Here is a 12,303-nt window from a genome sequence, read left to right on the forward strand (position 1 = left end):
AATTTTCGGTATACCACAATCTGGTATACCGAAAATTCGGAATGATTAATTTTTGATACTGTTACCTTACCGTTATTGCGGTATACCGAAGTATTGTACGATATACCGTAATATCGTCATACAAAAAAAGATATTTTATACCCAAAATATTTAAAAGTAGGATTTTCGGAGATTTTTTCTTTTTAATTCTATTTTATATCTAAATATAATATAATATTTCAACATATACTGATTTTTCGGTATGCACCAAGGATTTCGGTACAATATGATTGCGGTGTACCGAAAAAATGTTATCTTCGGTATTTTTCGGTACAATAATTGCGGTATTTTGATATTTCGGTATTTTTCCTCACCCTTAATAAAGAGCGTATTTTAGTAAATCAGCAAATATATGTATATATACATAGAAATTATCATACTAAATTACCCAATATGTGATAAATGAGTCAGTCACCCCTTCCATAAAAAGTGTAAATCCAAAACAACGATGCAACGCAAATATAGAAACAAGAATCACCATAAAAAGTGTAAATCCAAAACAACGATGCAACGCAAATATAGAATCACGACACAAGGTTCGACGTAAAAAGTGTACATCCATGGGAAAGTACTTCTCACAGTAATCGGTTCTCAACGATGAAGATACAAGAAGGAAATAGCAGCAATCACAAACTATGAAGAGCAGAAAATACGAGCTCACAAATCGCAGTATGAATCGATCAATTTTCCCTCGATTTCTTCTTGGACTGAACCCCCCTTTGATCTTCCTCACTATTTTCCCCCCTTTCTTCTCTTGATCGACACTGAAAAACTTACTCAACCAAATTCAGCTCAAGACTCTTACCAAGGATTGACGGCCCAGATTAAAAAAGCCCCATTCGACGCATCTGAACCGTTCATCTCCAATGACTATAAGGGTATCCACAGTGGTGATAGCCCAGCAATAGCCCAGCCACAAACTCCTCCTGCCACATCATCAATACTAAAAATCCTCCTGCCACATCAGAAATAGCCCAGCTATAGCCTAGCCATATCATAAATAGCCCAGCCACATTAATAGCCACATCACTAATAACACAATATACGGAATTTAATTTACGAGACATATACGGGAAACATTAATAATACTATTTTAATTTTAAAAAAAGTACAATAAATTAAAAAAGTACAATAAATTTAAAAAAGTACTAAAATTTTAAAAAAGTACATTTCTCGGTGTTGATCTTGTATAGAAATTAAGATAGAGAGAGTACTCGTTAATACAAGTGGTGCGAATGAAAATGAAGTGCAAATCGCGTATATATAGTGTCTCGAAAATTTAAAAAAAAAAACAAAAAAACCGCTGGGCGATGCGTTGGGCGATCCCGACGCTGCAATGGCGCCGAGCGGATCGCCCAGAGCCCGTCGACCGCCTAGCGCTAGGCGATTTTTAATTCCGAAAAACCGCTCGGCGGTTTTCGGAAGCTGCAATGGTTCGCCTAGCGCCGGCGCTCGGCTAGGCGCCATTGTGGATAGCCTAACAACACTTGAAATTGGCCGTTGACCCCCTTTTGAGATGAGCGGAATTTGACTCATCCGATTCATTCCATTTTGTGATCACAATTCCTCAACAAAATGCTTTATATTAAGAATATTTTTTACTCATTTCTATAAGAGTCAGGATCACTATTTTCTTGATGAAAAGAAAGGTTTTAATATAATTAACTGTATTTTTTTTATCATGATTAGATTTTTACTTTATATTATTTCTTAATATAAAATTATCTAAACAATTGATCGACACCTTAAATTGTTTTATTTGCTCGTACAATTCACAATGAATTCACGAGTGCTAATTACTTGGACTTAATTTATAACCGTCCATAATAAAGCAGAACCTTTTTTATTTGTTTATTTGTAAGAGAATTTTTACTTTACAGTTATAATATTATTACTTACGCATATTATACAGTAGTGTGATAAACTTCGGATATTCTTTTTGTTCATCTCGTTTCTTTGTTTTCATAATATATACGTACATATAATTGCCGAACCACAGTCGTATATCTATTTACATAGAAATTGACCCTAATATATTGTATAAAATGTCACTAATTGCAAAAGGGCAGTATTAATTTTCTTAAGTTGTCTAAGAAAGAATTTTTGTATGGACAATTTTTATTGTCTTCAGGCTGACAAATGTGTCACGCTAGCTAGCCAGTACATAAAATTATTGATGAGTATTATTGGTCCAAAGATAAGTTGGGATTTTTTATTTGTTTCTAAAAAAGGGAATTGTTTGTAAGCGATCACTTATCTTAGCCATTCACTCCATTTCAAGCGTGATGTTTCATTTTGTAATGGATTGTTTGTTTTTGCTTCAAACAAAATTATGTTATTTAATAGGCATTGTTTACTTTGATAGATAATGATGGATTATTAAGAATATCCAAAGTCGTTCGTTGCTTTGCCTTTTATTAAATGAAGGACATGAATTTTCAGTCAAACCAAAAATTCATGCACATTTGAATATTAAGAAAATTCAAAGTCGTTCGTTGCTTTGCCTTTTATTAAACGAAGGACATGAATTTTCAGTCAAACCAAAAATTCATGCACATTTGAATATAACTGATAAATAGTGATCATCATATCGTTACGAGTCAATCTGATAACGATCCAGTTAATTAAGATCAAATCAAAATACGACGTGCTACATTCAAATTCAAACACAAATTGCACAATGCACTGGCTTATTACCGACACGATTTCATTTGTGTTGACACAACACAACTTGGTAATGTCACAATAGCAACAAAAATCCGACAATGGATGATTCAAGAGTGTTGCGAATGAGATATGACTCAGAGTCGATGTGGTAGTGGAGGTCGTGGCAGTGAATGCAAGGAATGGAAAGATGATAACCTAATTTTAATTCTAATAGAGTAATAAAAAAGTAATTAAAATTATAATTTAACTATAAATGGGTTACCCAAATCCGATCTGAATCCACCCGAAATCCTTATGTCCTTATTGGATTGATCCGAAAAGGATACAAACATGTTAAAGCTTGACACTAACCTATTAATTTCACGCGTGTGCATATCATGTAAAAAATTGTCAACCCTACAACTGAATATCTTTAGTAGATTCACCTCGACTTGATAAGGACACGAACACGATAAAACTTGACACTAACTTATTGATTTTGCACGTGTTCATGTCGCGTGTTTGGGTTATGTTGAAAATTTTCAGCTTTATATTTGAATATGTACAGTATATGTACCTTAAATAAGATTAATGCAGTTCCAACAGATGACGTCGACAACACCAAAAACATTATACGTCTTAGAATGACTTGGATTTCGTACTGAACGAAACTGAATAATCAAACTCACTGCATGAGATTCAAACACAATCATTTTCTAATATTAGCTATAGGGATTAGACCATTCAGGATTCACTAATTACCGGGACCTCTTTATTGATATTGATCTGAGATGGCTAATCTCAGAGGTACAAGCCAAGTACAACCGTGATATCAAGATTACACACTAACTAAGTACAAGCTAAACCAATCAGAAACCCTAGCTCTAAGTCAGCCTTCCACCAAACATGGCACCAATCATCTTCTGATTCTTGCACACTTAGTAGAAAGATTAGTCTCACAAGAAAATGATCCCGAGGGATCTAAACAAGAAAAGAGACTAAGTCAGAGAATCGGGCCACAAATGACTCAGGTCACAACAGTGACTGCACTAAGCCTCAGACCTCCCCAATCCTCACTGCAAGTCTCAAAGGAGAACACCGTTGAACGAACCACTCAACCAGAGATCTGTGAAACCCTAGATCTCACCGGTCATCGCACATCACGACCATCTCAACATAAGGATCCATCAAATACCTCACGGAACACAGCCCTACACCAAAGAAACCTTCGCACAACAACTTCAAGCACAAATGATCGGTCACAGAAGAAGACCGAGTCCTACGGTTTGAGAAGGAAACTGAAGAAGTTGCCTAACACTCAAAACTAAACTGGTAGATCTCTTAGAAACTGGGAATCATCAGTAGAAACAAGAGCTTGAAGGAAATCGCCGGCTAAAACCGCCGGAAATCTAGAGAGAAGGTAGAGAGATGACGGAGGGTTTTCTGTGAGAGAGAGAGAGAGAGTTCTAGAATGAGAGAAGTGAATAGTCTAACTCTCACTTAACAAGCATAACACAAAATCAACGGCTCAGGAGAGGGATCCGGGTGGAGGTGCCTTGTGGCATGCATTCAGAGTATCTAGTAAGTAACCGGGCCAGCCAGTGTTTGGCCCATAATATAATCACATGGGCTCAACAAATAATCAGCCCAACTGATTAATATTAGAAGCCCAAAGCAAGGAGTCCAATATTCAACATTCTCCACCTTTGGGCTACTTCAGGAGAAACAGGGGAGAGCCTTGGTCTACTGCATCATAGCCTACAAGGTATTCCCTATCACCAAAGAATACAAAGTTCATTATATAAAGAATACCAGGTTGTCTAACAAAACACCAAATGGTAAACCAATTAGTTTTGTAAGACTTTAGGTGCCTTGCGACTTCAAAGAGTCAGCAGGTCTTTCCCCGGGACATGCACATGCTCAACCAAAATCAAAATTCAACTTTTTGATGCATGGGAGCAATTTATCCACAGAAAGACATTTAGTACCCATGCCAGCAGGGTTATTATCAGTGTGCACCTTTTGTAAAAGAACTTCACCTTTTTCCACAACATCTCTAATGAAATGGAACCTAACATCTATATGCTTAGTTCTATCATAGAAAACATGGTTTTTACACAGTTGTATGATAGACTGACTGTCAGAATATAACACAGGAGCAGATTTAATAACCTTGAGTTCAGAAAGAACTTCCTTTAACCAGATTGCCTCCTTCATAGCTTCAGTGATAGCTATATATTCTGACTCTGTTGTAGACAGAGCTACAATATGCTGGAGTTGGGATTTCCAACTAACACAAGACCTGCAAACTTGAAACACATAGGAAGTGGTTGAGTTCCTCTTATCCTACTCATTAGCATAGTTAGAATCCACAAAACCACACAACTCAACACATTGATCATGCTTAGAAAAACAGAGACCATACTTAGAAGTATTTTTTAAATATCTGAGCAACCATTTGAGAGCTTACCAATGCACATGACCTGGGTTTGACATGTATCTACTTAAACAAGAAACAACATAGACAATGTCAGGCCTAGTACTAACCATAAGATACATCATAGAGCCAATAGCATTAGAATAAGGGACCTTGTGCATAGCTTTATTTTCATACTCAGTCTTAGGACAAAGATCCTTACTCAACATGAAATGGGCAGCTAAAGGAACAGAAGCAATTTTAGCACCAAGCATATGAAACTTTTCAAGAATTTTTTGCTCATAAGGTTCCTGGTGAAGAACCAGAGTAGAGGACTTCATATCCCTGAGGATATTGATCCCCAAAATCTTTTTTGCATCACCAAGATCTTTCATGTCAAAATTTTCACATAAAACAGATTGCACATGTTTAATAGACTTAATGCAATGACCCATGATCAGCATATCATCCACATAAAGCAGCAAGAACACAAGCACTTTATCAAGATTTTTCACATACAAACAAGCATCAAAGGTACACCTAACAAAGCCTAACTTCTGCATGCATGTATTAAACTTAATATTCTACTGCCTGGGGGATTGTTTTAAACCATACAAAGCATTTTTTAGCAAACAAACATGGTTGGGAAAGTTTGGATCCACAAAACCCTCAGGCTATTTCATATAGATAGGTTTATCCAAATCACCATGAAGAAAATCAGTCTTGACATCCATTTGTTTCAATTCCCAATTAAAATGAGCACATAAGGCAAGCATCACTCTCACAGTAGTAAACTTAACCACATGAGCAAAAATTTCAGTATAATCTATCACCTCTTGCTGAGTAAAACCTTTTGCAACCAACCTTGCCTTGTAATCTCATCTTTCAATTTAAACAACCACCTGCAATCAACCACAGAGGCACCAGGAGGCAAAGGCACAAGGATCCAGGTCTTATTAACAAACAGAGAGTGGATCTCATCTTTCATAGCTTTGAACCACATATCCCAAAATTTGGACTTTTGAGCCTGCTTATAAGACCGAGGCTCATTCCCATCAGATTCATACACATTAAAAGCTAAGGCAAGTAAATTCACAAATTGACCATATCGATCAGGGGGATTGACCACCCTTCTATCTCTATCTCTAGTCAATTGATAGCTGTGTAAATCTGGATTATTATTGGATTTTAGCTCATTGTCAAAAACATTTTCAGGATCAGGGTCTTGGTTCTCCTAGGGCTCAGGAGGGATAGGATCTGAGTTTATAGGGGAAGAATTCAACACCTGCTCCACCTCAGTCCTATTCATCCACTAATTAGACAAACCCCTTTTGGACAAGAGACACCTAACCTTTTCAAGTAAAGTCCTATTCATCCACTAAGCAACTCCATTTTGTTGAGGGGTGTAAGGAGTGGTTTTATGTCTCCTAATCCTAGATTTTTGATACAAAGAATATATTTGAGCATTGCAAAACTCAAGGCCATTATCTGTCCTAATGGTCTTGATACTTTTCCCAGTTTGATTTTCAATTAAAACCCTCTAATTTGAAAAAGTTTGAAAGACATCAGATTTGTGTTTTAAAAGAAAGCACCAAACTTTTCTTGAGAAATCATCCACAATGGACAAAAAGTAAACTGTCCCAGAGTGGGTAGTAACAGAGGCAGAGCCCCAAACATCCATATGAAGGTACTCTAAGACAGAGTGACTGATGTTTTCAGTCACTGGGATAGGGAAAGAAACCCTGTGTTGCTTTCCCATCACACAAGTTTCACAAAAGGGAAGCTCATTTTTGAAATCCAACTCACTTAAAATTTCAGAGTTTTTCAAAAGTTTTAACCTCTTTTGACTCATTGCCCAAGTCTATTATACCACAATATAGTCTTATCCATTTTAACCAGATTTACACTGTGATCATAACTAGTTAAAGGCTTAGCAGTACACACATACAGATTTCACTTTTTCACAGCTTTAAACAGGTATAACACACCCTTACAGATCTTCATAACACCCTGCCCCCACTTACCCTCAAAACCCTCAGATTCAAGACAAGAGCAAGAAAGCAGATTGTAACTCAGATCATGCACATATCTCACATTGTTCAAAGTCAGCAAGTAACCATTCTCAAACTTTAACATCACAGTACCAATGCCAAGAATTTTACACTTCTTGTCATTGGCCATTGACACAAAAACATTTTCAACAGGTTTGAGCCTTATAAAAGTATCTTTGAATGGACATGTGAAAGGTGCATCTCGAATCAATTAGTCAATCATTCTTGGTAAAGAAACACTCAGAGGCAGAGTTCACAGAGAACACATCATGATTCATGAAGTATACACCATCTGAACCATCATCTTTCGCCAGATTAGCAACAGGTTCTAACTGATTGTTATTATTGTGATTCTTACCTTTCTTGGGTCTGGTACATTCTGCCTTGTAATGACTCACTTCACTATAATTAAAACATTTTCTTTTAAACTTAGGGTCTTCACTTTTAGACCTAGACCTGCCTCTACTATTTCTCTTACCATTTCCAGAAGAATTACTGCCATCCCCTCTTGATTTAGACCTCCCTCTCACATTCAAAGACTTAGTTTGAGAGATTTAGAGTTATAGTTTTCTTTAATTTCCAATTCCTTAGATTTTAAAGAATTTATTATGAGGTCTAGAAGGGCACTATCCCTGCTATACTTTATAGCTGCCTTGACATCACTATAAGTATCAGGGATATCATTCATGAGGGCTATGCAGGTATACTCATCAATAGTTTTATCTCCATACCTTTTAATGTCCTGGACAAGTTTTGAAAATCTATCAACATTATCATGTATTTCCTTTGAAAAATCCAGTTTGAATTTAAAAAGCTTTTCAAGAAGGTACATTCTGGATGGCATAGAAGTTTCAGTAAAGAGAGTATCCAATTTAGTCCACATCTGAGATGCCGATTCTATGGAATCAACCTTTCTGATCACAGAATCAGAAAGGTTGAGAATTATGGTTGACCTAGCTAATTCATTCATCTCAGCCACTTTCTTAGCAAATTCAATATCAGGGATAGTCCCCTCCATAGCTTTGAAAACTTACTGCTGAATTAAAATACACTTTATCTTTTGTTTCCAAATCACAAAATCATTTTTCTCATTGAAAGGGACAATACCAACAGGTTGAATCATTTGAAAAGAACTTTTACACACACTAAAGAACCCAACACACAGAAGGCATAATAAGCAACTCTGCTTTCACAGATAGTGGATTTAAACAAGAAACAGTCAAAGAGTCCACTAGAAATAGATATGCAGAGATTTTTCATGCAAGAAAACTCACAGATATAGATAACAACAAGCATACACAGGAGAACAACCCAAAGTGATCCCAAACACACTTTTATCAAGTCCAGGGGAGTTCCTCCCTATCTGCCACGTGTACCCCTGCAAGAGGATTTCCCAGTTCACAATCACCCAATGTATGGGGGCACAGGGGGTCACTCAAGGCGGTTAAGGCACATGGTGGATAGGTAATTCACTCAAGACACAGAGACAAAGCTCTGAGATACACACTTTGAGTAACTGCAGTAAAACAAGCAAGCAACGGAAGCAAGGAAAACTGTAAGCACCAAGATCATGCAAGAAAAAACAAGAGCACCGAAACCTAACCGCGGCCAGCGGTGTCTACCAGCAGCAAAAAAACCAAACCTGGAGCTAAGAAAGCATTAAGGAGAGGTTTCGCCAATTTACCTGAGCGGTTACCCTTCGTTAAGGTGTAACCGTCTTACCTCAGAGCCTATACCAGAGGCTGAGCTTTACTCTGAAGAGCCCACCTCATTTAATTTTGCGACCCGGCGTGCCCGAATGATCCCCACGTGGCTCTGATACCACTATAGGGATCAGACCATTCGGGACTCACTAATTACCAGGACCTCTTTATTGATATTGAACTGAGATGGCTAATCTCAGAGGTACAAGCCAAGTACAATCGAGATATCTAGATTACACACTAACTAAGTACAAGCTAAACCAATCAGAAACCCTAGCTCTAAGTCAGCCTTCCACCAGACATGTGACACCAAGCATCTTCTGATTCCAGCGCACTTAGTAGAAAGATTAGTCTCACAAGAAAATGATCCCGAGGCATCTAAACAAGAAAAGAGACTAAGTCAGAGAATCGGGCCACGAATGGCTCAAGTCACAACAGTGACTGCACTAGGCCTCAGACCTCCCCAATCCTCACTGCAAGTCACAAAGGAGAACACCGTTATATGAACCACTCAACCAGAGATCTGTGAAACCCTAGATCTCACCGGTCATCGCACACCACAACCATCTCAACACACAGATCCATCAAATACCTCACAGAACACAACCCTACACCAAAGAAACCTTCGCACAACAACTTCAAGCACAAAGGATCGGTCACAGAAGAAGACCGAGCTAGGGTTTGAGAAGGAAACTGAAGAAGTTGCCTAACACTCAAACTAAACTGGTAGATCTATTTGAAACTGCGAATCATTGGTAGAAACAAGAGCTTGAAGGAAATCGCTGGCTAAAACCGCCGGAAATCTAGAGAGAAGGTAGAGAGACCACAGAGGGTTTTATGAGAGAGAGAGAGAGAGTTCTAGAATGAGAGAAGTGAAGAGTCTAATTCTCACTTAACAAACACAAAAAATCAACAGCTCAAGAGAGGGATCCGGGTAGAGGTGCCATGTGGCATGCAGCCATAGTATCTAGTAAGTAACCGGGCCAGCCAGTGTTTGGGCCATAATATAATCACATGGGCTCAACAAATAATCAGCCCAACCAATTAATATTAGAAGCCCAAAGCAAGGAGTCTAATATTCAACATTAGCAAAAACATGATTGTTTTTATCATCTCTGGGATATATTATGTTGTGACATGTATAAATACAGTAGTAAAATTTAAATACAAATGATTTAATCAAGAAAGTGAACTAAGATTTTTGTTCCTTCGCCTCAGTCATTCAGAGGAGCCTGCTTAAAGCCTAAAATAGAGTTTGCCCCAATCAGATCAGTTTCCTATTAAAACATAAATCCTAATTATGTTGAATGGAATACCCTGTTGATAATCACTAGCTTCAGCGACAAAATTTTCTTTATATTATATGCATGGGCAAAATAATAACAAAGAAATATCACTACAAAAAAATTAGACTACTACTAGTATTTTTTTTAAGATACAAAAATCGAGATGTAATGATCCGTGTTAGAAAATTTTAAAAAATAACAACAATTTAGAATACAAAAAAGCATTCTTAAATTAAAGACAAATTAACTCATAAACCTTTTGCTTTTTTTTGAACACTTTCATTTGTGTCCTTTAATTTTAATTGGGACAACAACAATAAAGATGATTTTAAAACGTTAGTAATATAATTCAAAATTCAAATTAGCATTCTTAATTATGTTAAAAAAAATATCTTTAACTAATTTTTTTATCGTTGTATGTACATGTCTAAAGGAAAAAAGTATGGTGATTTTTCTAATTTCTTGATCTTTACGCATTGTCTCAATAATTGGGGCTCGAATTAACGTCTCTCTTTCTCTCTCACACAGAAAAAATGCAAGTAAAATTTAATGCGTTAAACTCCGTAATCAAATTTGGTTACTCTAAGCACAATGCAAATATTAACGATCTAAATAAAAAATACTAGTTCAAATTTTTATTGTGTTAATTATTCGTAATTCTTTTCCAAAGGATGATAAATTAATGCGTTATTTGGATTGTATGTATCTTAATTATCTAAAACCACATTGATATTGATCAGTTTTGAAAGAGGCTAGGGGTCGGGAGAGTGTAAATAATTTATATTAAGACGGGATTTTAAAGCTTTATAATGTTAACTATGCATATTACTAATTTGATTACAAATAATAGATGGTGGATAAAATTTTTTGTTAAAATGACATATTTATAAAATAAAATTTCAAAATGATGAGAAAAATGTCATGATTATATTTCTAAGTTTTGAAATGTACACTTATTAGGAAAAATGGACAATTATTCAAATGAGGGCGAATCACGACGACTTACTTTCTAATCGATAAATCAAATCAATTCATGTGTATGACTCGTAATTGTAGAGTCTTGTAAGTGTATATAAAACTCTAAGGGCTCGTTTGATTGCCATGTTAGAAAATAGCAAGATAGTTATCTTAAGATAGTATTTTCTGGCCGAAAGTAAGATAGTGTCAGATAGTATTTTTATGATGTTGTTTGATTAATTAGATAGTGTTTTATAGATAAGATGTAAAATGACAAAAATGTCCTTATTACCAAAGCTCTTCATTGTAAAATTTCCTTGCTTATTATCAGTATCTTCATAGCCATATTCTTGATTTCAATTCTCATGCATCGCCTTCGTCCAATCCCCAAGCAGCAATTGCTTTTCCATGAATCAAAATCCTAATGACTAAATAAAAGATTCAGCAAATGAACCCTAAAAAAGAGAACATTTCAGTCTGAAATCTGACCAAGTTACCAGAGCAAGTTCCAAATCCCTAACTCAAGACCTACCAAATAAATTGAACAAGTTCTAGGAGCAAGAAGAGGCCAAAACAAAAAGGTCATCACTGCCTCGAAAAGAAGGTTTGACGGCAGAGATGGTGCAACGAAGGCCGTGGGGAGGGTCCAACACTACCGTCAGACGCACTAAACTCTAGACGAAGAAATGATCGGCACCTAGGGCGATTCCAGTACGGAGAGTCAATGCGGAGCTCTCTAACAACACGAGCCACGGAGCGCGTGAGATGCCGGTGCAGAAGGGGAAGAGGAAGAGTGCGCCTCGTCCGGATTGTGAGTGAGGAAGGGACTATGGAGGAGGGAATTGTAGAAGAGATAGACGAGTTGTAGAAGAGAGAGAAATAAAGGGTGAAAGTGGGTGAGAGAAAGAGGAGTTGGAGAGAGAGTGAAAGGGGCAATAATGACTATTATGGATAAACAGTACACTATCACAGCATTTTGGTGGTATAGTGTAATCTCTGATTTATGGTTAGTCAACCGAGCCTCAGCTGGCTTTGACCATTTTTTCGGGCTTAGAGTAGCAATAACAAGGCAACCAAACAGCATAAAAGCATAGATAAAAGGGACTATCAAGGCCTAACATGGCAATCAAACAAGGCCTTAGGGTTCATTTGCTGAATCTTTTATTTAGTCATTAGGATTTTGATTCATGGAAAAGCAATTGCTG

General features: G+C 36.8%; 1 protein-coding gene across 1 annotated transcript; it reads right to left on the reverse strand.

Moving 5' to 3' along the window:
* Positions 1–7,684: 7,684 nt before the first annotated feature.
* LOC121796519 lies at positions 7,685–8,170 on the reverse strand. Its single transcript, XM_042195352.1, has one exon. The coding sequence runs from the start codon at positions 8,168–8,170 to the stop codon at positions 7,685–7,687; it is 486 nt and encodes a 161-aa protein (XP_042051286.1).
* Between the last annotated feature and the right edge of the window lie 4,133 nt (positions 8,171–12,303).

The sequence above is a fragment of the Salvia splendens genome, chromosome 3 (genome assembly GCF_004379255.2).
Source record: "Salvia splendens isolate huo1 chromosome 3, SspV2, whole genome shotgun sequence".
NCBI classification, from domain to species: domain Eukaryota; kingdom Viridiplantae; phylum Streptophyta; class Magnoliopsida; order Lamiales; family Lamiaceae; genus Salvia; species Salvia splendens.

Bases quoted from the DNA above. Each gene is read 5' to 3' on its own strand.
- LOC121796519 (XM_042195352.1), bottom strand. From the start codon at position 8,170: ATGGAGGGGACTATCCCTGATATTGAATTTGCTAAGAAAGTGGCTGAG.